The sequence below is a fragment of the Gallus gallus genome, chromosome 21 (genome assembly GCF_016699485.2).
Source record: "Gallus gallus isolate bGalGal1 chromosome 21, bGalGal1.mat.broiler.GRCg7b, whole genome shotgun sequence".
Taxonomy (NCBI): Eukaryota; Metazoa; Chordata; class Aves; order Galliformes; family Phasianidae; genus Gallus; species Gallus gallus.
Window position 1 is genome coordinate 48326 of NC_052552.1, and position 24880 is coordinate 73205.

At 47.7% G+C, this 24880-nt stretch overlaps 1 protein-coding gene across 9 annotated transcripts in view; it reads right to left on the minus strand.

The window, feature by feature from the left end:
* Window positions 1-24880, minus strand: part of IGSF21 (immunoglobin superfamily member 21) — a 94557-nt gene that overhangs the window by 19786 nt on the left and 49891 nt on the right. For 7 of the 9 annotated variants that reach the window (XR_003071567.3, XR_003071566.3, XR_003071568.3 and 4 more), the window contains exons 1-2: window positions 23615-23848; window positions 3890-4002 (exon numbers count right to left, since the gene is read on the minus strand). Coding sequence is in view for 6 of the 9 variants with exons in the window: in XM_040651256.2 (XP_040507190.1) it covers window positions 3890-4002; window positions 23615-23744 (243 nt within the window). In the remaining 3 variants the exon portion in view is untranslated. Of the gene's footprint in view, window positions 1-3889; window positions 4003-22177; window positions 22377-23614; window positions 23849-24880 lie in introns of those variants that run through there. The other 2 variants (XM_046903212.1, XM_025142731.3) reach the window with 2 other exon arrangements.

Consider the following 24880-nt stretch of genomic DNA (forward strand, 5'->3'; position numbering starts at 1 on the left):
GGGAGGTGCTATGCACCCCAAGCTCTCATCCTTTGGTCCTTGCCTTGCTTCTTGCTCAAAGCTACCCAAAAACACTACTGGGGGAAAAGAAATTGAGTGGTTGAGTTCTTTACCCAAAAGAGCACCTCCCTCCCCCATGCACCCCCACGCAGGGAACAATGATACTGGAATGCTGCATACATACGTACATACAGATGAGCACTGCACACACTGCAGAAGGATCACGTGTGGTTTTGGGATGCTCCCTGAAGCCGGAGCCATAATAGAGAGCATGCTGCTGGCTCTCAATCTGCCGTGCTGCTGCGTGTGACCTTGTCTCCCTGCCTGAGCTTGAGGAATTAAAATAGTTACCCATGCTGACATTTAAATTATCATCTCCGAGCAGCAGAGCCGACCCAGCCAGCATGAAGATGAATGGCACGAGTCAGCCCGTGCTCACTTACTGTCCCAAGATCTCTCCATCAGCGCTGTGCTCGTATTTCAGAGCATTTCTCTGCAGCTATAAAGCCAGTGACTTGTCCCAAAATAGGAGCAGGTTTATAAATTGCAATGGGTTTGGTACATTTGAAAATTGTGGAGTACAACACCCCAAAATTTGTGGTGTTTTTAGTATCTCGCCATCACCTTCCCCTGGAGGCCATGGTGGCTTTATTGCTGTCACTGGGAGACACTGAGGTAGGGCTGTGGCATCACATTGCTTGTAATGGGCAGTGGCAGTCCCTACCAGGACCATGCAGTGTCACCACTGATCAGGTGCTGCCAACATCTGGAACACATCAGACTCTGCCTGCTTCAGAAAGTAATGCCCACGCACTGTGAGTGCTACGGAAAGCAGTGTTCATGCACCATGGATGCAATGGGAAGCAATGCCCATGCACTATGAATGCTATGGGGAGCAATGCCTGCATAGGAGCACTACAATACCAATCCCTGTCTTCTTTCTTGCTAATTACCCTGAGCACCAAATTAAAGAAATGGGGGAAAGCCACATGCACTGGACACAAGGACTCCCCAGTGCTGGGTGTTGCACATCCCCAGGACAAACAACAGTCAGGAGCTGCACTGCTTCATCAAAGCAGCATGCCCACAACTCATCCACCACCAAAACCGCCCACAACTCATCCACCACCAAAACATCCCATGCCATTGGCCTCTCCTCATCTGAGCCCCCAGCTGTGTGCAACCTGCGCAGAGCCAACACACATTCAAGATGATTTTCTTCCTTCTCTTTGTCATGTTTTTTTTTTTTTTTTTTTTTTTTTTTTTTTTAAGAGCTCTGCACTGCTGCAAAAAGTAATTTTCTCCCTCCCCATCACTCGCTGCAGTGTGGTAGTGGCCATACTAATCAGGTCTCCAGTGCGACCCCCTGAGATGCTGCGATCGGAGGCAGCCAACAGTTTGACAGCTCCGTGTCTTCCCTCACTCATTACAAACTCGTTTGCAAGGATATCGCCATCCTCACCTCCTGAAAGGTCTTAGGGCATTCAAGACAGCAGCCGGAGGTTTCAACCCATGTTTGCACATGTTCTCAGGCAAATCCCAACTGCTGGGAATGGATTTACCGTGGAGGATTCGTAGGGGTGTCTGGATGTTAATTAACACCTCCGCAGACAGCACACACTGCTGGTTTTCCCCAGAGAAGCTGCGTGGCTCCATGCTCCTTCCCCTATGCATCATGTCCTTTGCTTGTCCCAGGTGCCACCAACCATCTGCTTTGCACATCCCACAGGTTATGCATGCCCCCTATGGGTCATGCACATACCCCATAGGCTATGCATACACAAAATGTGTTATGCATATAAACCATGTTTAAGCATGCACTCCATGGGTTATGCACACACTCCATAGACTACAGACATGCCCTGATGGGTTGCGCACGTGCCCTGATGAGCTATAACACCATGAGTCAGGCATGCACCCTTCCTATGGGTTACGCATACACACAGTGGGTTATGTACACACCCCCTGATCTACATGCACATTACATAGGTTATGCACATGCTCTGACTGGTTATCCATGCTCCTGATAAACCATACATACACAGGATGGATTATGCACACAGCCCCTAGTCTCTGTGCACATCCCATGAACTATGCATGCTCCCTATGGCATCCAGATACACAATGGGTTATGTACAAACCCCACAGGCTACACACATGCCCTGATGGGTTATGCTCCTCATGAACCACATGTGCACTTGATGGTCTACACATACCCCCTGTTAGTAGGCATGAATCCTACGCTCTATGCATGCATCTCATGGTCTCTACACGCACTCCGTATACGTTCTGCACACACTCCAACATCCTACATCCAACTGCTGCCATTGAGTTTGCCACCACAGTCTACCCTCTTCTGCCATCCTTCCTATACACTCCACTTGCACCTCCACAGAAGCTTTGCACCTTAAAGCCAATGAGCTCTTTGCTTCCTCTAAAACAAACAAAGCCCCACGATTATCTGCACCGCTCCACTCAGCTGCTCCAGTGCACAGAGCACAAATGCACTGTCAGAATGATTTACAAATGCAAGAAGCACACTGGGAAAGGAGGGGAAAAAAAGGCAAGGGAGGCAAAAACAAACAAACAAACAAACAAAAAAAAAACCAAAAAAAAAAACCCGAACAACTGGAAGATAGGAGGATTTGGGGAGATAAAAATAAAAGCTGGGTTATTTTATCCCCTCCCACTCTCTCCATGGCATCCCTCAATGTGGTTTGCTCAGCCACTCCATGTGCTGTCCCCTCAGTGAGGGCTCAAGCATGCCTCCACGCAGGGGGATTAGGCAAATCCAGCCCCAGCTTGCAGGAAAGTGGGTTAATCCAATATTACTGAGTGGAAAAGGGAAGCAAAAGCCTGGTGAAGATGGCACCATGCAAAAAAAGCCTCTTTCTCCCCAAAATGGAAGGGGGACAAAACCCCGGAGCAAGTCACTAAAAAGGGGTCTGGGAAAGTTTTTGTTTTGTAATTCAATATGTTTTTTGTTGATACACCTAACCACACATATTTACAGCAGGATGCAACAGGAACGCACACACCAAACTCACACAAGAGAATATCCATCAGCACCATGCACACTATTCCCTATTTATAAACCCTGCCGGCTGTGCAGAAGAGCTTTAAGGCACAGCAGCTCATCATTTAAGGGGCAGAAACAACACAGCAGGAACAAGAAAAAACCTCCTACAGCAAAGGACAGCCCTTTCATCCAACGCCACCAGCCCCATTAGCTCCTTCTCTGAAAGCAAACCAAAGAGCTGAATCTTCACCTCCTGCAACTTCTTGCTTCTTTCTGCAGAAGTTATTTTTTATTTTTTTTTCTCTGCAGTTGTTTCTCTGGGGGAAGGCAGAGTGCAGAAAAGCCCAGGAACGCACCAGACACCCTCAAGTTTTGCACCATTTCCCATCCAACGTAAAAAAAAAAACCCTTTGCTCATTGGGGCTGATCCAAACCCCAACTCAGATATCCCAAATGGCACCTGTCCCATCTCAGAAACCCAGATGGTGCCAACTGCAACTTCAAAATCCCAAACGGTACCAACTCCAGCTCCAAATTCTTGGATGCTGCCAACCAACCCCTCACATCCTTAGCCCTCACGCAACAAAACCAGCCTATAAAACACACCCCCCAAAAAACCCAAACAGTAAAACATACAAAAAAAAAAAAAAAAAGCCTTAAGATGACTGCCAGCCCATTCCCCCCCCTCTCCTCCCTGCTTTAAGAGACCAGCCATCTCTTTGTTGGCTTTGTGCAAGGACAGCAGCACAATTGATATTCCCACCATCACACCAGATGGCCACGTTCCCCCCCATCATCCATGACCTCATGTCACACGGCTGCCTCCTCCGTGTCCCCATCCCCAAGGGCAGAGGCTGGGAGCCAGCTCACCCGGTACCAGACGATCTCCCGCATCTTCCCATCCGTCTTGAAGTTGCATTTCAATGTCACAGCGTCGCCCACCACCACGGGTGGCAGTGGCTCGATGCTGACTGTCAGGTAGGCTGCAACAGAGGGAAAAAAGGGACGTGAGAGCTGTACAGGATGCCAAAAATTTGTTCAAGTGTTTCTGGGGGCATTCAATGGCTCTGCTCAAAGACTAAAAGTTGATTACATCCTACGTATCATCATCATATGCACCAAACGCACACAAAAAAAGTACCAGGGAAAACCCTTCTAATATTATTTAACATATATTTACCAGTACTAAAATGCAAGGAAAAACCCTTTTGCTGCTTTTCTCTCTCTCTCTTACTTTGCAAAATCACCCAACTTGCCCACAGGTACCCAAATCTCACCTGGCTCAGGAGGCTCAAGCTGAGCTGTGTACAAACCCCAACCCCAAAGACCAGTCAGGATTGGGGATACACAGCTGAAACTTGCAGCCTCATTACTCCTCATTTCCTTTCCCCATCTCTGTTCCCTCCTTCTGCTACAAACCCACTGCAGGAACACAGAGCTGGGGTCAAGAAGGCAGGTGACTGCATTTCATTTTTAGTTTGCTGTATCTCCTCCAGCTGCAGATTGACAGCCCTGCATCTGAGCCCTTATTGAGTACCATTTGATGCTATTTCCAAATAGCACGCCCCAAAATCCACTGCAAAAATTAATTCTGTTTTAACAACTGCTTGCATTGGATGGAAAAGCAACACAGAATAAATAGGAGTGGGTTTGCAAACAGCCCCAAGTGGTGGAGGAACTGATGTTCCTTTACAGAGGAGGCAGCTGGGGTTGGCAGAGATGGGAAAGGAGGAGGGACGCAGCATTCACGTGAGTTCTTTGGGGGTGTATCCCCATTTTTGCCGCTTCACTTTTGACATTTGCAAAAGATTGGGCACAGAAAGATACACGCACCAAAGCAATGCTTTGCAACTGGCAGAGCTCTGCTTGCCAGCAGACATGGGCAGCCCCTAGGCAAGATCTCATCTCCCTCCTATCCCCAGCGTGGATCAAGCAGCCAATTAAATAAGGCTGGCAGCAGCAGCACAAGTGACAGGTGACAGAGTCAAGATTGCATTCTCCCTTGCACCTGCAAGTTATTAAAATACAGCAGTCCCAGCATGGCTTGAAGGCAGCCCCTATAGTTGTCTTTTTCAGTGGGTAAACTGAGGCACGGAGGGTGAAAACGCATTGCAGCGTGCTCTGCACTGGCTGCAGCCCCACTACCATTGCACATGGTAGTGCAAACCCAGAGCATCCCCATCCAACTCCCTGCACACTCATTTCTGACCTCCATCTCCCAAATGGCTTCAAAAATCCAAAATTATTATTTTTTTGCTGTCTCCCTCTATATGTTGCAAAAGTTCAATAGCTACAAGCTTCAGCCACACAGCTCCCACCCCTACCTTTGCTCAAAACCAAGCCTCAAATCCAAACTGGGCCACTGCTGAGTTGCTCCTTCAGGGTTGGACCAACGGCATCCAAAGGTCCAAGCATCAGAGCAGATAATTCAGGCTTGGCAGTGCCAGGAGGGTATCTACCCCTCTCAATTTCTTGCATTAGTGCTCTAAGGGCCAGAACACACACGCTCAAGCAGCAGCAGATGCCCATTTCAGAGTGAAATCCCACCAGAAGGAAAACAGTAAAAGAGGGAAAGAGCATGCAGCAAGGAGAAGCAGATACGTGGTCCCCCAGAGGAGCCAGCCCCCAAAATGCTAGGTACATGTGGAGAGGGAAAAGAGCAGGGAAAATAAAGCCAGGCACTGATAAGAAAAAAAAAAAAAGAAAGCAAAAATCCAGATGTCCTCGTTCAAAACCTGCTAGTCTGGTGCACATCCCCACAGAACACCCCGGCCCCCTCCTGGTGAAAGAGCGGTGCTGTGATGCTGCTCCCAGCTTGGATTTGGGCTTGCTCATTCCTTCTCTCTTTCACCTGTTGCTGGCAGGGAAATAAACTCTTGATATGAGCTTCTGCCATGTTGGCATATCCCTGTTAGCTGCCAATTGGGTTTCTTAGTGGTGCATTCATCGTTGGTGGTGATGCTTATGAATCTCAGCACTCATCTCCCCTTCTTTCTTTCCAAGTGCAGAGAACTGCCATGTGTCACCATCCTCCAAGTCGCACACTCCCAAATCTACTTCTGACTTCCCAGAAGGGTGAATGTGCAGGAGATGCAGAAAAGAGCTGAGTGCAGTTCTGTAGGATTTCGGGGCTGTGTCAATAAAATCCCTTCAAGCCACAGTTGAGCTTTCTAAGATGTCACAGCCAATACTTTGACAGAGCAGAGAAATGCTAGAGAAAGGTTTTTTGCAGTCAAAACTGTGGTCATTTGCTTCCCGTGCTCAGCCCAACCATTAGCTAGAGGGGCTCTGCTCTGCATTTCTGCTCCCCAGAATGTGATTATGGGGAAGGTGATGCTCTCATCCTGCTGCCCTGTCTCCCAGGTCTTGCAGCAAGATTTCTCCTCTGCTCCCACCCAAACATGTTTGCTTTAATTAAAGCAAACTGAGTCGTCTTTATGCAGGTCTCTGATGGGGGAGTCTCGATATTGGGCGACAGGAGGGTTTCCAAGGCAGCAGCCCCCCTGCTTGGGTTCACAGGGGCTCCCCCAGGCTAAATCCAGAGTAAATTTGCAATGCACAGAACACGCTCCCTACTTGGATGCTTTTAAGCAAATTCCAAGGTTTGGCCTCGCTTGCAAGCCTCTAGTTCATTTTTACTTTTAATCAGATTGAAAAGCAGGGAGAGAAAGGGGTGCACTGAAAAAACAAGTGGGCTAAAATAAGTGTATGGTCTGAACATCATTTTAAGTCCAAAGTTTGCCTTTTTTTTTCCTGAAAAAGGAAGAACTGCACATTTTCCATACTCACAAGGTTACCAGGCTTCAACACAGAACCCCACCTGCATCTTTCCCTTTCCTCCCCAGAAACAGAGAAGAAACTCTCCCCCTACAGAAACAGTGCAGAAAGCCCTGGTCTGGTTCTTCTTTGGGATTTTTTTATTTGTATGGGAGAGGAAAACAGTAATGTCAGATACTGCTGAACCTGAAAGTCTTTTGTAACCATTTTACAAAGGGCTGAACACTGGATTTGTGTCTGGCCAGCCAGCACCTCCATAGCCTCAAAGCAGCACTCAGCCCTGTGCTCCTCTCCTTCCCCTTCACTCTTTTAAAATAAGACATATTTCATAGCCAAAGATGTTCCATGCCACCTTCTGATTAGATTCTGACCTATGGAAATGCAGCCCTCTGATTAGATTTCATCCCTGGGGAAGGAAAAAAAAAAAAAAAAAAAGGTATTTTTGATAGTTAGCAGTGGGAATTCTTGCAACATCCACTTAAAAAAATTATGAGCGGGAGGGGGAAGGGAGACATAAGTGAAATGTCCTTTTAAATCAGGAGTGACACATTAATAAAAGCAGCACATTGTAACATGCTCGGCGCTTTCAATTACAGAACGGCTGCAAGGGAGGAGGTGCAAACACCGATGCGTGCAGAAGTTGAGGGATGTTGGTGCATTCCGGGGTGTCCCACGGTGCTCCCCACCCGGTCGAGAAAACCCTTCACAGTGTGTCCAATTACTTTTAAGCTACATCCAAGGAAAATGTGAGTTTATAGACACTAATTGGAGCTTGCCTTCCCCGTATGTTTACCGATTCCTCAAATATCAGTGTTCCCTGAGAAGCCAATGCCAAATCAACAATGAGTTCTGTCTCTTTGGGACGTGCCCCCACATTTTAACCTGCCCCTTCTGTGCCTATAGGGATGGTCATTTTGAGGTGGCAGTGCTGTTTCTGGTGCTGTGTTGGGATGGGCAGCCAAGCAGGGACACTCTCCAGGCGCCAACATAGATGATACGAACACACCCCCACTTTAATCAGCCCGTGATAAGCAGAGCTTATACATAATTCACACCATTTCCTTCACCACCTCATGTCCCTAGGTCCTCCAAAAGCATTCAGGAAAAGCAACCTAACGGCTGCTTTGCATCATTTTACCCCCTTTCCCTTCCTCCGGCTCTGATGTCTCCCTTCCTCCATTCAAGGCTTGGCCTTTCCTGTGTCTTCCAGTCTTTTGTCTCCCCACCTCTCGATGACTTTTAACATGAGGCCAGCCCAGCTGGCTCCTGCTCTCTCTTTCTGCCTTTTTATTTTTCTCTGCAATTTTGCCCTCCTGGGTTCCTTCTGCTGGCACGCAGCAGCAAGCACAGGGAAATCCTCCAAGTGCACAGCTCTTCTTTGCAAAGGATTTGAAAGGATTTCAGGATTTTGCTGATGGAGGAGACACTCTGCCCCTTGCAGAGGAACCACCTGGGATGCTAAAACTATGAGGGATACAGTTAGTGGACATGGTGAGGATGGGCTGATGGTTGGACTTGATGAACTTAGCAGTCTTATCTAACCTTAATAATTCTAAGAAATTGCATTCCCCAAAAGAAAGGAGGGAGATGATGGGAGGCACATGGGAGGTCATCAGGGTGCAAGGTGAGGCTGAAGGCTCTGTAGCCACAGATGTCAAACTCTAGGGCTGAGGAGCATTAAGCAAACACGCTCTGACTTGTAGCACTTGGCAACATCTTGTTCATTAAAGATTAAATACCAGCAGTTGCTCCCATTTCTGTGAGCACAGCAAAATACTTTTTCCCTCTCTCCCTGGCTCCAGCAATGCCTTATTTATGAGCTTCCCAGGCAATTTACAATTATAATAGGCTCCTGCCTCTCCTACTAACCCAGGAGGGCTGCAAGGGGCAAGAAGCAGCAAAGGACTCCCACCTGTCCCAAAACAGAGTGGCCATACTTTTCTGAATCTGGAGCTTTTTCTCCTGGCAAGCTGCTGCACTGATTTTTTTTTTTTTCTCTCTCTCTGAAATGGAGGAAAAAGGTATTTTAACACAGGTTTAACATTCACAAGTGAAATCGGATGTGACAGACTGAGACAGCATCAGGCATCCAAAGGAGATGGTCGTTTTGCAAAGGAAAAAGGTGGGGGGAGAGCCCTTTTGTGTTCTTAAAGGCATGAAGGTGCATGAGTTTCACTTGCTTTCCCACTTTTTCCTTACAGAAAACCAAAAGCTGAGTATCAACAGGGCAGAATATCCCCCAAACCCACCCAAAATTTGCTCTGGATTTTGTAATTTTTCGTTCATTCTTCATGCTATATTTCTTTTTCTATTCACGCAATAAAGCCATAAGACCTGGCGTCACCAGGCCACCTGGAGCAGAAGGAGAATCTCGCTCCCGCTGCGTGGAAGAGCCCTGCTGGCAGAGAGCAAATGGTATTAATGCTGTGTAAATAGGATATTAGCAGGCCGACCAAACAATTAAAGAGCCAGTAATTAAAATTCATCTTCCTACACACCACGGTGAATTAAAGTACAAACATTTAATTAGATGCCTCTTACCTCACCCATTTGCATAAGAGGGAGGAAGCACTTTGCAGCTGTATCTCTAATTATACCGCATGGGGGATGCTAGACCACACCAGCACCTAAATCCTATGGCAGTGTAGGGAAAAGACATATAGAATACATAGTGTATTTTTCTCTAATGAAATAGGTTGCAATAGGCACATCGAGGCCTACACCAAGCTACCTTCATTCTATGGATGTGTCTCATGTCTTGCTAGCTCTTTACCATTTTAATCAATAATTTTAATCAATACATTGATTGAGTGTGGCTGGTTTGGCCTTTTGACCCTTTTAAATCAAGATTAACTGAGAGAACCACTAAAAGCAGGGCACTAGCATCATCAGTTATGGAGGGACCCTTCAATAGGGCTGCTGGGGACAGGCGGGCCCTAAGGGGTCCACTTCAATTCAGATTTTGTGATAAAAATCTTTGCAAACTCTACAAACCAGTGTCCACTTGTCAAGCCTTGCCAGTCAGATTTTATCACAGTGTCGCAGTCCAACTAGTATAAGGCCAAACTCCAACACCAGCTTCCAACAGTTTCTCAAACCCAACTGAGACGGGACTTCTGAACAGTACCCACAGCTTCTTTTCTCTTTCTTTCTTTCATCCTGGGCTTCCTTCCCCCCCAAAATATCCCAGCCAACTAAAATCCCCCACCAAGTAAAGCCTAATATCATGTTGTGCCATAGCACACAAACATCACTGCAGTGCATCTCCAACACTACACATCACAAAAGGGCTTCTCAAAGAATGACTCCAACATACCTTAAGAAAAGCCAATTTTTAGACTTCAGTTTTGTTGTCTCATGACTACTACAGCCATTTTAAAATTTTTACATCTTACATTCTTACTAGATCCAACCAGTGCCCATAACCATGCTCCAGCGCAGTGCGACAACAGCACAGGCTGCAGACAAATGAAGACTGAGGTTTAAAATGGATTGTGTTGGTCAAAAAAAAAAAAACACCCAAAACACACTGCAAATGTTTTGAGTGGATTTTCATCCACATCAGCACAACCTTGGCATAGGCAAGGACATGTAAGGAAGGGTCTGAACAAAAAGCCACTTGTCTCTCAAGGGTTTGGATTTCTGCAGACAGCCCCAGACAAAGCCAGAGGTGCTCCTCCCATCACAAACATGGGGCAGCCTCTCTATTTCAACCTTACTGACAGAAAAACAAGTTGTAGCAGCCGTCAAGCAATGCTAGACCCCCTCCATCTTTCCCAGTTATAAATGAGGTTAAATGAGGACTCGATGTCATCCCATCTACTTCAGCACCCCCCTGGCCTTTGGGCTGCACCATTTGACAACGGATCACACAAACACAATGAGTGATTTAGGACTTTGGAACCTTGGGAAGATGCAGCGCCACTTTCTCCCTTCCCATTGTCCATCTCCTGCCTTCTCCACCTCCTTCCAGCTTTTTCATTTTTTTCTCCCCTTTCCCATCCTACTGACTCTCTCCACTCATCCATTCATCACCAAGCACGAGTTAATAAAACAAATGCAAAGCCCTGCTTTGCACAAGCCTGTTGTCACCCTCAGTGTGTCACCACCAAACAAATTTGCAATGGACAGAGCCATCCAAGTGGCTACACCCCTCATGCATGGGAAACAAAACCTGTTTTAACGTCTTTCGTTGCGCATTTTCCAGCCAAGTCTTGACTGTTCCAGCTCACCGGAGCACAATATGAGAAAGCTCCTTTCACTCCTGGCATCGAGTTAGTGCTTGTAGTACATCTCTGTCAAGCAAGATGTTTGTGTGAAAGCCTCAGGAAATTGGTCGTTCCTGGGAGTAGGTTATGTTTTTCTTTTTAACTCCATAGACAGTGGAATGCATGGTCAGCTTGTGCAGTGCAGCCCAGAGTGTGGCAGCACCAAAACAAAGAGGAAAAAAAGAAAACGAAAGTTTTGAGGAAGTTTGGTAAAGTGGCTCTGGCATTTTTCTGGAGCAAGCCCATGCCTTGCTACAACACCCAGTATAACCTTGCATGCTTCATCTGGGTGCCCAGTAGATCCCTAGATAAAATTAGGCACTTCGTTGGAGAGAAACTCCAAAACATGACATTGATGGTGGAAATCCTGCAGTCACAAAGCCAAGGGCCACCTCCTGCCCATCCCAACCCACAGCATCCTTGAAAAGAGGAAAATCACAGCAAAGACAAATGTACCCCTTACAAAATGAGAGATGCTCCAGATAGTGGAAAAATTCTGATGTTGGGAGTGAAAACATGAAAAAATAAGGCTTGGAAGAGAGAAATAGGCAGGGAATAAGTGGGAGCAGCAAGACTTTGGGGTTATCATACTCAAACAAATGGGAAATATGAACCATTTAAGAAATATTTCAATATCCTCAAAGCTGAAGATGAGAACCAGCTGTGATGATACAGCCTGACATTACTCATAAATGAGCAGTTTTTCTGCATGCATACCCATAGAGAAAGACCAGATAATCAACCAAAATCACTTGGAAATACCCGCCGAGCCCCCAAACCCATAAATCATACTCAAAAGAGATCAAACAATATGGAGAAGATGGGTCTTCCCACCCCATGCAAATTACAAGCAGGGCTGCATTTGCTGCATTGCTAAGTCTTCTCAATGTAGTTTATTAGCTACTACCAGACCCCCCTGCACAGTCTAGGAAGCCATGCCCATAAATTATAGATAGAATATTTATCTCTCACAGCTGCGCAGACGTGAAGTATGTTTAGCAGCATTTACTCCAGCACACTAAATTTTATTTATCATTTCTCCCCCTGCATGCTCAGTACATTGCCCTAAAGCTGCCAGCAAACGATGCATGCCTTCATCTCCTAACGATGCTGGGGTGGAAGGGGCATGCTTTACTGCCGCATCTTCATCCTACTGATTTTGCTATTAAAATATAATGTCTTAGTGCGGCGCTGAAGTGGTTTATCACAGCTGGAATGATGCTGGAATCAGCGGCTGTGACTCGTGATGGGTCATTGGGTTTGGGTTTTCAGAAGGATTAGACATTGCTCATTGTTCTCATTCCTTTATCCCCATTTAGAGGGGATTTGGCTACCATGGGTGCTTTGATGAGTTTTCAGAGTCCTAATCATAGAATCACTCAGGTTGGAAAGGACCTCAAAGATCATCAAGTCCAACCACAGCCTAACCATAGTACCCTAACTCTAACAACCCTCTGCTAAATCATATCTCCGAGCACCACATCCAAATGGCTCTTAAACACATCCAGGGACGGTGACTAAATGGCATCTTGGGCCAGGAAAGGAAGAAAACAGCGCCTGAGAAAGCCAAAATCCCTCCCCCCCCAAGAAACATAGGCACCACCGATTTGGAGCAATGGCTCTACCATTGCCGAAACTGAAACCTAAAGCGCTCATGGGTCAGCCAGGGCCCCAAATGCCCTGATTTTTAAATGGAGATCACGCTCTTCATTTGCATGTATGCATATATGCAAATTGGGGTTGATTGCTTGTGGAGCAACCTGCCATTCATACTGTTTGAAAAACCACAAATGAGCAATTCAGGGTAGATTCCTCCAAACCATAGGCAGCTTGCTTGCACCCCAACTTTTTTCCAATATGTGAACTAAAAAAACTCAATTTTTGCAAAATTGAAGGGAACGCAATGGGTGAGAGATGTCACCTGACTTGATAAGGATACATTGGCTTTCTGGGCACACTGCACCAGTTGTGAATGCATTTATTTCCATGGGATTTTCACATGGCATTTCCAGTCTAACCCCTTGAGAGAACAGGACATCACCCTGATCAACTGCTGATGGAGCACCACATATTGAAAGCACCCCAAAGCCCCCCCCAAATCCCTCTGCAGTAATGCACAGTGCCTCCCCAACACCCTGGGCATAATGTTGGGTGACGTTCAGGAGCACGAAGCCCTGCAAACATAAGCATCCTTCCCCTTTTGCTTTTTAGTTATTCAATATCACGCTGAGACCGGCGGAATCTGCTAATCCCCATTCAGTGCACAGCAAACGCCCCCTCCTCAGCGCAGATGTGGGGTTTAATTCGGTATTAACTATAGCAAGAGCAGGAGCTGTACTGAGATCCTGGAGCTCTCTACAAAGGACTGAAAACGTTCTGGTTTTGTTTTTGTTGTTGTTGTTTTTACCTTTTTTCCAGCAAAAAGCTCTACTTTCAGTATCAATACCCATCAGCCAACCTCTCACACCTGTGTTTCTCCCTCATTTTGCAGCAGCAAAATGCAACATCTAGATGCAGTCACCACTCCAAGCATCCCCCAGGGCTGGGCAGGGATCAGGATCCTGCTACCAGAATCCCACCCAGCCAAATCCTGAATGCAATGCACTGAGAAACACCATCAACACTACGGGAAAAAAAGTGCAAATTACTTGCAAGCAGCTCCGTCTGTTAGAGCCTCACACTGAAGCTGATACACTGCATGAAGATGCTAAAACTTAGGAAGAAAGTTGCTGCATCCCCAGTGGAGCCTTATCCCTATTTCTGTGCAAATTAGAGTTGCTTCTGCTGAAGCAGAAGGTCTCTGCCCTGCATTGGGGTGAGGATTACCATACCAGGAGCTAATTATTTGAAACCATAGCTAACTTCGTTAATCTAGGCTTGAGCATAATCCCAGCCTGTGTTAATTAGTGGATCTGGAAGCAGTGGGAAGTGTGCATTTGGAGCACGTCCCGCCCGTGCCTCAGTTTCCCATCTTGCAAGGGGGAGAGCAAGACCCACCATTTTACAAAAGCACCTGAGATCCAGCAAAAGTAGAGCGAAACATGAGCACCAGCAAGGGATCATTAGAGACGAGCACTATTCCTCAAAAATAAATAAGTGCAATATTGAATGTTGACATCTGAAACACCACAATCCTCCGTAAAACCTTCTACTCCTCCAGCTTTAGCTCAAGGGTGGACAGAAGGGGAAAATAAAAATTAATTTTCCTGAAGAGCAAGGATGAGGATTTAAGTCTGGGTGCTGCCCATGGGTTTCCCACCATGTTAAAAGTCCCAGTGAGAGGTTGTGGACTGAGTAGGAGCAGGTGACCGTGAGCTAGATGATGAATTTACTTCTTTCTTTCTTTATTTGCAGGCAAATCCAATTAGCCCAGACTTGTGATCGATGATTAATGGGAGCTGTCTGCTCCCACCCTTCTCCCCAACTATGTGTAATCTCTGCTTGTGCCAAGCAGAGGGAAGGGATTATTATTCTCTTTTTTTTTTCCCCATGTTCTGAACTTATACACCAAGGGCACAACCTCGAGCAGAGAAAGGAGGGAAATAAAACCTGGTAGCAGGCAGAAGTGCTTCAAAAGCCCAAAAGCAAGGCAAAGCCACCGCAATAGGGGGAAGGAGAGAAGAAGAGAGGGAGAGAGGAATATAGGGAGGGCTGGATGGAAGAAGGGAGGGATGGAGAGAGGAACAGAAGAATACAGGGCGGCATGGAGAGAGGGATGGAGGAACCAAAGGATGGAGGGACAGAGTAAGGGAGGAAGAAGTAGCAGGAGGGATTGAAGGAGAAAGGAATGGATGGAGGGAGGAAAGGAGGGAAGAATGGAGAGGAGGACGTGGGTATGGAGGAACAGAGAAAGGGAGGAAGGAGTAGAGGTTTGGACAGAAGGACAGAGAGAGGCAGAGTGGATGGGGCTGGGTAGGGCGGATACCTGCATATGCTAGATTAGAGTCTTACATACATTACCCCAGGGAATCCCTTCACCCTCTGCCCAGCCCCACACAACCAAGCCCTTTTTCTACCACCTTCCTACTCAGGGGCTGACCTCGATATCCCAGGCCCAACACCAGTACAAGGAACAGCAGTGCTCCAACCCTTTGCCTTGAGCTGGGCTGCTTTATCTCTTCAATTCTGACAGCCTGAGCATCGTGCTCACCCCCCGGCATCCTCCCATTCACCCATCCTCTATCTGCCTCTTTTCTTCTCCATCTCTAACACCCACCACACAAAGCCGGATTGCTAATTTGAAGCCACTTTCTTCTCCCCAATTTACACTCCGTGATTAATAATCCCTTTGCTCTCCCAGTAATGCCGTGCCACTAATAAGATTAAAACATATCACCCTCTTACAGCACCGATTCATAACACTGATTTACCGTTATGTTGCCGCTGCTGCAGAGAGGATGCACATGGCTGTTACCTTAATCCCTATCCATCTCAGCCCCGTTGAGAAATAACTGCTAATTAATACCTTTCTGTCTCCTGACTACTTCCAGATACGCCTGACTGTCATTATTTGGCCGGCTTTTTGCCGTCAATCTGCAAGACTGATAGGGCATCCTGCTTCTTCCAGCTCTGCTAAGCAGCTGTATGCATTTTGGTCTTCTTTTCCCCCAGATTTGTGACATTCCGTTGGTCCTCCCACCATGAGTTTGACTGCATTGAGATAGAGTAGAGCTGGGTTTTCCAAGCTCCTTTTCCATGGGGTATCCCCAAGGCTCATGAAGATGTACTGTCCCCCATCCATAGGCCCCCACCATCTTCATTCATTTTTTTCCACTTTCCCACATCCATCCCTATTTCTGCATCTTGACTCTGCACCCCCAAGCCAGTCTAGAAATGGGAGACCCCCCCAAAAAACCCAACCGCCTTATTTCTGCATCACAACTCCATGTCCCCAAGACTGTTTGGAAATGGGGCATCCCAAAAAACCTCAATTGCCTCATTGTCCCCCACCTCCTCTGCTGGGAGAGCACAAACCAGTGACATCAGAAACAACAGTAACAGCAGCAAGAACTTGGGATGGAAGGGGAAAAAAAAAAAAAAAAAACAACAGAGCCTCTGATCTGATGAATGTGGCAGGGGAAGCCGGTGCTTTGCTTTTAATAAAACATAACGAAGCGTAGGATCATAAAATATTTCCTTTAATTCAGTGCTCCCACGAGGGTGGGTAATAGAGGCTCAGTAATGCGGTAGGATTTCCTCACAGCTTGCCAGCGGGGAGAGGACAGCAGAATTTGTGAAACAGCCCATTTACAAGCTGTAAATGCTCTCCTTCCCATCCCAGCCCTATTTTGGGGCAGAGGGAGCTCAGGCTGGTCATGCTGCAGTCAGCCCTATCTAGCTATCTATGCTGTATCTCCTACATATCCCATTACAACCAGAGCATCTCCATCCTGCCACACCTCGAGGGCACCATCCAGCCAGCTTTTGGGTAGAAAAAGGAGAAATATAGCACCACATAGCCCTCTATGCTATATCCCATATACATCCTGCATGGCCAGAGCATCCCCATTCTCCTGCACCTTTTTGGGGCTCCAGCCAGCCAGCATTTGGGGTGGAAATAAGTGATCAAGAAGGGATGCTCAGCTCTTGCCTGGCTGCCTCTTGCCCCCTGCTTCTCCCATCCTCATGCTCACGGGTGTGCTGCACATATCCATATACAAATCCATATATCCACACCTCCCAGGCGACGTGGCATAAGTGATTAACATCCTCATGTTAAAAATCTCTCTGCATCTGCTTTCTCCTACACCGAGTACTAAATATAACCATTCAACATACTCTCTCCCTTCCAAGAGAGATAACATTGTTTAAATAAGCCTTTTAAATTTTAAAGAGTTGGGTTGTTTTCTCACAGTAGGAAGCTTTTAGCGGATCAGAGGGTAGGAGAAGGGGGGGGGGGTCTGGGCAAACAAATGATAGAATGCAGCCCCACTGCAATGGGAAATCCCAGAACCATTGGCAACCCTCCTGTCAGTGATCAAATCCTGCCCCTGCAAAATCATCTCCTACCCCAAAGTCACCCAGATGTGTTTTCCTGCTGCAAAAAATAAAAATAAAAAAATCAACAAGATACATTTCTGCAAGCAGAGGGCTTAAATTTGGCAACCAGGATTCCTTCAGAGCCGTCGTGTTCCCACGCTGCTGCTATAATTACAGCAGAGTAAATTCTCTCTCCGTCAGAAGGAAACTCATCCATCTCCAGCCAGCTTGCATATATCAAATCTTTCCTAAGATTTCCTTAAAAAGACAGAAAAAAAAGCCAATCCCAGCAATAATAGCGCAACGAGATGTAAATATAGCTTTAAAAGAGCCACCTCCGCTGGCACTCATAAAAGTATTTCATCTCTATATGCATATAAGTTGTAACTAGCTGTATCTGCTCAATCAGATCCAGGCTGTTGGTCATCCAGCATGGAGCAAAACAGCCTCCCCAACACACCTCCAATTTAGAGCAATTCCAATGCTTTTGGTGATACCTGATAAGCTGGAGCCTTTTCCCCCTCTCCTGCTTTTTTGAGCCCATTTGCCCTCCCCGCAGAGAGCCAGCAGCTCCCAGAGCCATCGCCCTTTCCATTTTCTTCTTTTCAAGTATTGCCAGCACCAAGATCCAACCTCCTTTTGGGGATAAGCCTTTGTACTGCAGAAAGCAACACTGCCACCAGCAAATCCCATGTTACCCATGCAATCCACCCCCCCCCCCCCCCCCCCCAAAAGCATTTCCATTGATAGCAGCACACCCAGGAGCCAACAGGAGTACCACCACTGTATCTCCAGTCACCCCATATTCCTCCTGTCACTTTGGTCCCACACACCAAGCATCTCTTTGGTCCCACATCTCTACCATCACTCTGGTCCTACAGGAAAAAGCAAACCTCCACCAAGGTGCATTCCTAGATTGTGCCTGCCCATCCCTGCCACTGAAGTTACTCCAAATATTTTGCAAAGAAATATATCAGTGCAAGTGTAAAGTGGGTGCATCCCAGCAGAGGAAGCTCCAGCTCCTATTTCTCCAGCCTGGGCAGACAGGATGCAGCCGCAGGATTTATCTGCAAGCACAGGGAGGTGGAGTGGGGCTGGAATAACAGCTGCTAATCCCTTCACCCTCCTCTCTGAAGTATATTGTTGAAGGCATTATATAAAAGGAAATTATACAGAGGTTTGGGCAGAGAGGAGCAAAATCCCTGCTCCGGCCCTCCAGGATGCTGTCTTTCAACTAAAAAGGGTTTTGCAGATGGAGATTTACTCCTGGCAGCAGAACAGACAAAATGTGTGGTCCAGAGGCTTGGAAGGGCCCTCTTACTCATAGCATCCTCCCAATGGGAAATGTATCTTTATCCCAATGTGCCCCAAACCTCCTGGGAGCCAAGGATAGCCAGAAGTCCCTTGGCTTGGCTGTGGATCCAGCTAAGAGCTGCAAAACCCCCCTCCCCACTCCTAACCTCCCTCGCATGGATGTAGGGATGGGTGGGGATGGACGAAGGTGGGGAATGACGGTTGTGAGAAGGGATGAACAGACACAGGGAGGAATGGGCAGATGTGAGCATGGGCATGGACATAGGCATGACCGGACACAGGAATGGATGGATGCACCTCCCCTATGAAGACAGGCCGAGGGAGCTGGACTCATTCAGCTTGGAGAATAGAAGGTTGTGATGAGACCTCATTGTAGCTTTCCATTATTTAAAAGGGGATTATAAACAGGAGGGGAATCATCTTTTTACAAGGATAGACAGTGATAGAACAAGGGGGAATGATTTTAAGTTCAAGGAGGGAAGACTTAGATTGGATGTCAGGGGGTAAGTTCTTTACAGAGGGAGTGCTGAGGTGCTGGAACAGGCTGCCCAGAGAGGTTGGGGATGCTCCGTGCCTGCAGGCGCTCAAGACCAGGATGGATGGGGCCCTGAGCAGCCTGGTCTAGTACCAGATATGGAGGTTGGTGGCCCTGCCTGTGGCAGAGGGGTAGGAACTTGATGATCCTTAAGGTCCCTTCCAACCCAAGCCATTCTATGATTCTATGGATGGATGGACATGTGGATGGGAGGACAGACAGATGGACAGTCATGGGGTTATCAGGATCCTATTAACAAAGGTTATTCATTTACCCATTTCTGCTGCTTTTCTCTGGCACTTGGTGTTGCTTGTTACCCAATCCTCTGTTTATTATAGGCTTTGTGCCATGGAAAATATAGAGCTGGCAGTGATGGTGACTGCACAGTGGGATGTGGGTCATGGTCCTGCACTTTGCTAAGCGTCTGCCTGCCCTTGGCACTTGCACCATGAATCCATCCCAAAGTCGGTAGGAACCCTGCACTGAAAACAAGCTGTGATCGACTGTTTATTTTAGGAAGGAGATGGGGAAAAGAGGGAAAGAAACAATGCCAGAGAGATAATGTAAGCACCAGCCATTAGTTACAAACAAGCCCATCAGTACACCAAGTGCCTCGGCAGCAAGCAAACAAAAGGGCAAAGAGAGCAGCTTGGCACGGAGCAAACACAGCGTATCAGCTGCATCCTCCCTGCTCAGCTCTATGCAGGCTGATTTACAGGCTGGGAAGTTTTCCAAGAAACAAAAACAAAAACAACCACAAGGTTTGGGGGCTCCTTCAAAGGACTTTTTCCCAGTGCCTGACTTGCAGTCAATGAAATCAGGCAAATGGGGTGGGGAACCAAAGCAGTAAGTAAAACAACAGTAGGCGCCAAGCAATGGCCCATCCTCCCCATGCACACCAGATGCTCCATAAAAAATGCAGGAACCAAATTGCACCTGCATGCTGCTGAAGCCTGGATGCAACCTCAGGGAAGACCTCTGCAAGGGCTTGAAGGTACCAGAGATAGCCCATGGTGCATGCAGGAAGGCTGCAATGGATACAGCATATAGCGCATTGCATATAACATTTGCACTCTGCATATAATGTACTGCATATAGCTTTTGCATGTTGCATACAGAATAGAGTATGTTGTGCATTGAGGGACATTATTAAGTGGAGATGGGTTGACGGTTGGGCCAGATGACCTTAGTGGCCTTTTCCAACCTTAATGACCCTACGATTATATATATAGTGTTTAGCACGTAGCGTATAAGATCATTTACCACCTTGCAGATAGGATTTAGCATCTTGCATGTAGCAAAGGCTGCTTAGCTCGTGGGTCTTGAAAGCAAAACTAGGACATGCAATATACGTGCTCCCTGACTCTGTGACTTTTGCGAGTCTAGAGAAGCCAAAATTTAGTAAAAAAAAAAAAAGAAAGAAAAAAAAGGAAAAAAAAAAAGAGGAAATAAGCCAGACCTACAGTTAAACACTGCAGCACCATCAACACTAAGAACTTGCTCAGAGCAGCAAGGAATGGGGAATTTGAGGGATTTGCCTCAAAACTGAGCTCCAGCACCTGGAGGAACACAGAAATAGGATTTAAAATATGGGGATTTTGCAGGAAAATGAAGCATGGAATAACTCTGTGCTCCAAAGCTGCCTATTAACGTGGGAAGGTGCAGGGTGAGGGAAGGAAGCTTGCTTTGTAAGAACACTCTGGATTGAAGCTGGCAGCTCTGAAGGACTGCAAAACACAGCTGGTAGAGAGAGAGAAGGGAATAGCAAAATTGGCCTAATTGGGAGAAGGGAAGGGCAATTAGCAGGGTGAGGAGGATTGTCAGAAGGGCTTTATGGATTTATTCGGGCAGTGTGAGGCTTTACAGGAAGCAGAAATTCATGGAAATGGGGAGGAAAGGATAAAAAGGAGGTGACCCTGAGCTGAATACAAGATGGGAAAGCAGGAGTAGGAAGGCTGACAGAACGCGTTCTGCTTTTCCAGGTCAGTGCTGTGTGCTCGTAGGTGAATTAGAGCAGGTTGTGCTGCACGTGGTGCAAGGATGCTCCTCCTCCTCTCTCTGCACCGTGCAAACTCCCAGACACCTGAGCACTGAATTTTCTCCTTTTCTACCCCAAACCTGCTCAGATGATGGCTATATCAATATCTCACCGAGATCAGACTCTGACATAGCTAACTCTCATGTTTACAAAACACAGCTCTGATTTTCCTCGCCTGTTAAAAGAAACCTGATGAGCACATGATGGAAATGTATTTCAGGCAACGAGTGGAGGGCCAGCAAACAGCTTGGAGCTGCCAAGGAGCCATCACCCTGCTTGCAGATGAAACTTTGTGCCTTTCCAAAAACCACCACCTCAAGGGTGTGGGGCCATTGCCAGCCACCATCTGACCGCTCACCTCCTGCACGTGCCCTCATCTTTCCATTTTGATGCTCTCTCAACCCACTTACCCATACCGCTTTTCCTGGCCAAGGGGAGAGATTGAGCTTGTTTTAATGGGAAAAGCTGTATTGGGAAGGACACAGCTGGCCTAACACAGATCCAGAAAGCAGGGAGCATCGTTTGAGGGAATAAAAGGGCTTTTCATTCAGAAGTAATGGATGGAAAGCCCCAAAATGCACTCACAGATGCTCCTATGGATGCTTTGCTTGAGTGGGCATGCTGCTGATAGGATGTTCAATCACACCCCCAGAGATGGGGCAGCAATAGGGGAAATCACAGGGAGAACACAGAAAACACACCATGCATTATAGACAGTGCATTTAAAGAAAAAAAAAAATTCACCACTTCAGAGAGACATTCTGGGGGAAAAAGCAATGGGACTTTGCATCCCCTTCCTAGGGATGGATCCTGCTGCATCCCTGGCAAGAACAAGGCTGGAGATCCCCGGGTGCAGCATCCCCAGCCAAGAATGTTCTCAGCCAAGGAAAAGCCATCTGCCCAACGCTGAACCTCGGGAGCAGCCATCCACTGCCAGAGCATCAGGATGGGCTTTTTGCAATGATATATTTCTTTTTTGCTTGGAAAGCACTGAGTTTCGTGATAGCACTGAGGAAATGCTTCAAGCAGCTCTACCTCAGGATACAGGAAAACAGAGAAGTTTCAATGGGATTTTAAGAGCTGAACACTGAGCTCATGGCAGCACTAATCCAGATCCATGAGCCATGATCAGATCCTATCACATCACTTCTCATCCCACAGCCCCACACTGACCCACAAAAAAACCACTTTGATCTCTTCCTCCCTCCCCCTCCCCCCCCAAACACACGCCACAAACACAGCCTTACCCATCCCCACTTTCATCAATCAACAGTAGAAGAGCACGTTAAAAGAGGAACTCAGCCCTATGCAGATGGGTCTGTGCTATCCCCGAAGGATAATATTGGGTACTTCACTTCAAACTGGGGAAGAATTGGCCCCTTTGTGCCAATCCCACAGAGCGTGGCCAGCGTTCCTCCTCCCTGTGCCCTGCAGCAGCTGATGGCTGCGTTCCGTGCAGGAAGAAGTGTGTTAGAAATAGCAAAATCCCAACAGTTGCCCAATCAGCGCTACTCACCTCCCAACACTCAGAGCTGTGTAGAGCAGGCAGGGCTCTGATGCACTATATTGAGAATGGGCTATGGGGTACCCCTGCATACCCTATTAGCGGGTGCCCAATTAACGAGGACACCGTTAGCTCCCCATTAATGGGTTCAAAAACAATGCCCTGTTAGGGGGAACCCTATTAAAAAGTAAAAACTGGGTGTTCTATTTGCAAGTGCCCTACTAATGGGTCTAAAACTGGTGTCCTATTAACGCCTGCCTTATTAGCAGGTCCAAATTCAGTACCCTATTAAAGGGGCCAAACCTATTGCCCTATCAGCGGGTTCATTTTTTGCCAAGTCCAAGCCAAGCATCCCACTAATGAGTGACCTAATACCAGGTCCAAAACTGATACCCTGTTAACAGATGCTCCGTTACTGGGTCCAAACAGGTTGCCTTATTACTGAGTTCCCCTATTATCAAGTCCAAACCAGGTGCTCTGCTTGCAACTTATTAACAGATCTTATTAACAGACACAAGCCTAGCATTCAGTTAACGAGTACCCTATTAACAGGTTCAAATCCAGCATCCTATTAGCAGACATCCTATTAACAGGTCTGTATCTGATACACCATTACCAAATCCAAACTAGTTGCCCTATTAGTGGCTTCTCCTATTACCAGGTGCCCTATTACCAGGTCCAAAACCACTACCCTGTTACTGGGTGCCCTATGCCCAGATCCAAAACCACTGCCCTATTATCAGATCCAAAACTAAAGACCTATTAACAGGTGCTCTAATCTGAGGTCCAAAACTGATGCCCTATGACCAGGCTCCCTATCACCAGGTCCAAAACCACTGCCCTATTACACGGTGCCTTACTACCAGCTCCAAAACCACTGCCCTATTATCGGGTCCCCTATTCCTAGGCAACCCACTACTGAGTACAAAACCACTGCCCTATCAAGGTTGTCCTATTCCCAGATCCAAAACCACCGTTCTATTACCGGGTCCAGAACCACATCCCCATAACAGAGTGCCTTTCCCAAGCCGCGAGGGGGGGGCACAGAGCCCAGAGCCCCCGCACACTCGCAGCAGAGCATGTTCCCGTTATTTGGGGGTCAGGGCACAGGGCTGATCCCGTTGTGATAGGGGAGAGGGGAGGGGGGGGGAGTGGGAGAGGGAGTAGTGATGGAACTCACCCAGTGCCAGGTCCAGGAGATCCCAAAGAAGCAGTAAAAAGAGGGGCAGGGGGCTCATGATCCGCATAGCGTCCGCGGGGGGAGCAGCCCCATAGGGCTCACCGGTGCCCCGAACCAGTGGCTGTAACATAGGGGGGTCCGGAGGACATCGCGGTAGTGCGGGGCTGGGCTCGGTGCGCCTCTTCGCCGGTCCCGCCGCGCTGAGCCGACCGCTCGCAGCTCCGGCACCGCGATGTCACCACCCGACCCCCCCCCCCCCCCCCGGCACCCACCTCCCGGCTGAGCCCGCCCCGGTCCGGCCCCAGGGCGGGGCTGCAGGGAGGTGGGTGGCGATGGATGGGACGTGGGGTGCGGGGCGGGGTTGTGATTTGTATGAGTGTGTGGGTTGGCGTGCCGTATGAGGGGGGGCTGTGCCCTCAATCCCAGCTTCACTCTGCCATTCTCCAAAATTGCAGGATCTCCCCTCATTTTAAGCCAGCCTCGTGCCAACGCTCCCCAGCGTTGTCCCTGGGGGTTACAGCTTCCAAACCAACGCAACCAGCAGCACCAGACTGATGGAATTTGCTGGTTTATGGCTTGCTTCTTCACCGACCAACCCCCAGTGAAAGAAATCAGGCTCTGCATAGGTCACTGCAAAATCAAATCAAATCAAAATCAATTAATCACTGAAATTCCTTTGCACGGGGCTGGGCTATCTCTCTGCTCTCTCAATGCCTGAGCAGCACGAACAGTGTTGCTAGCTTTACCATGCCCAAGGGGGAGGCAGACAGTGATTTTTTCCATCCATTGGATGATGCAACTCAGGAGAAACACTTATAGGGGCAAGATGATGAGGCTCAAAGTTCAAAAGGGTCACCCAGCTCAAAGCAGTGTGGAGAAGAGGGATGTTCAGCAGGAAGATATCATAGAATCAGTAAGGTTGGAGAAGACCTTGAAGATCATCCATTCCAACCACCCACCTGCCACCGATGTTGCATACTAACCAATGTCCCCAAGTACTGCATCTACCTCCAGGGATGGTGACTGCTTCCCTGGGCAGTCCCTCCTTGCAAAGCCTTCCCAACCTCAATTTCATCCTTCCCCCCCTCATCATTCCGCAACTGCCTTTTGCAAGCACAGCCACCCCCCAGTGAGCTGTGAGGGGCATCTCAAAGTGCTTGGAGAAGGAGTCGTCGTCTTTCCCCAGCAAAACGCCTTTGACAGCATCCAGATTTAGTAGTGGAACACAAGAGAAGCATGCAAGCTGTCAGCTGAATCCCAGGACAT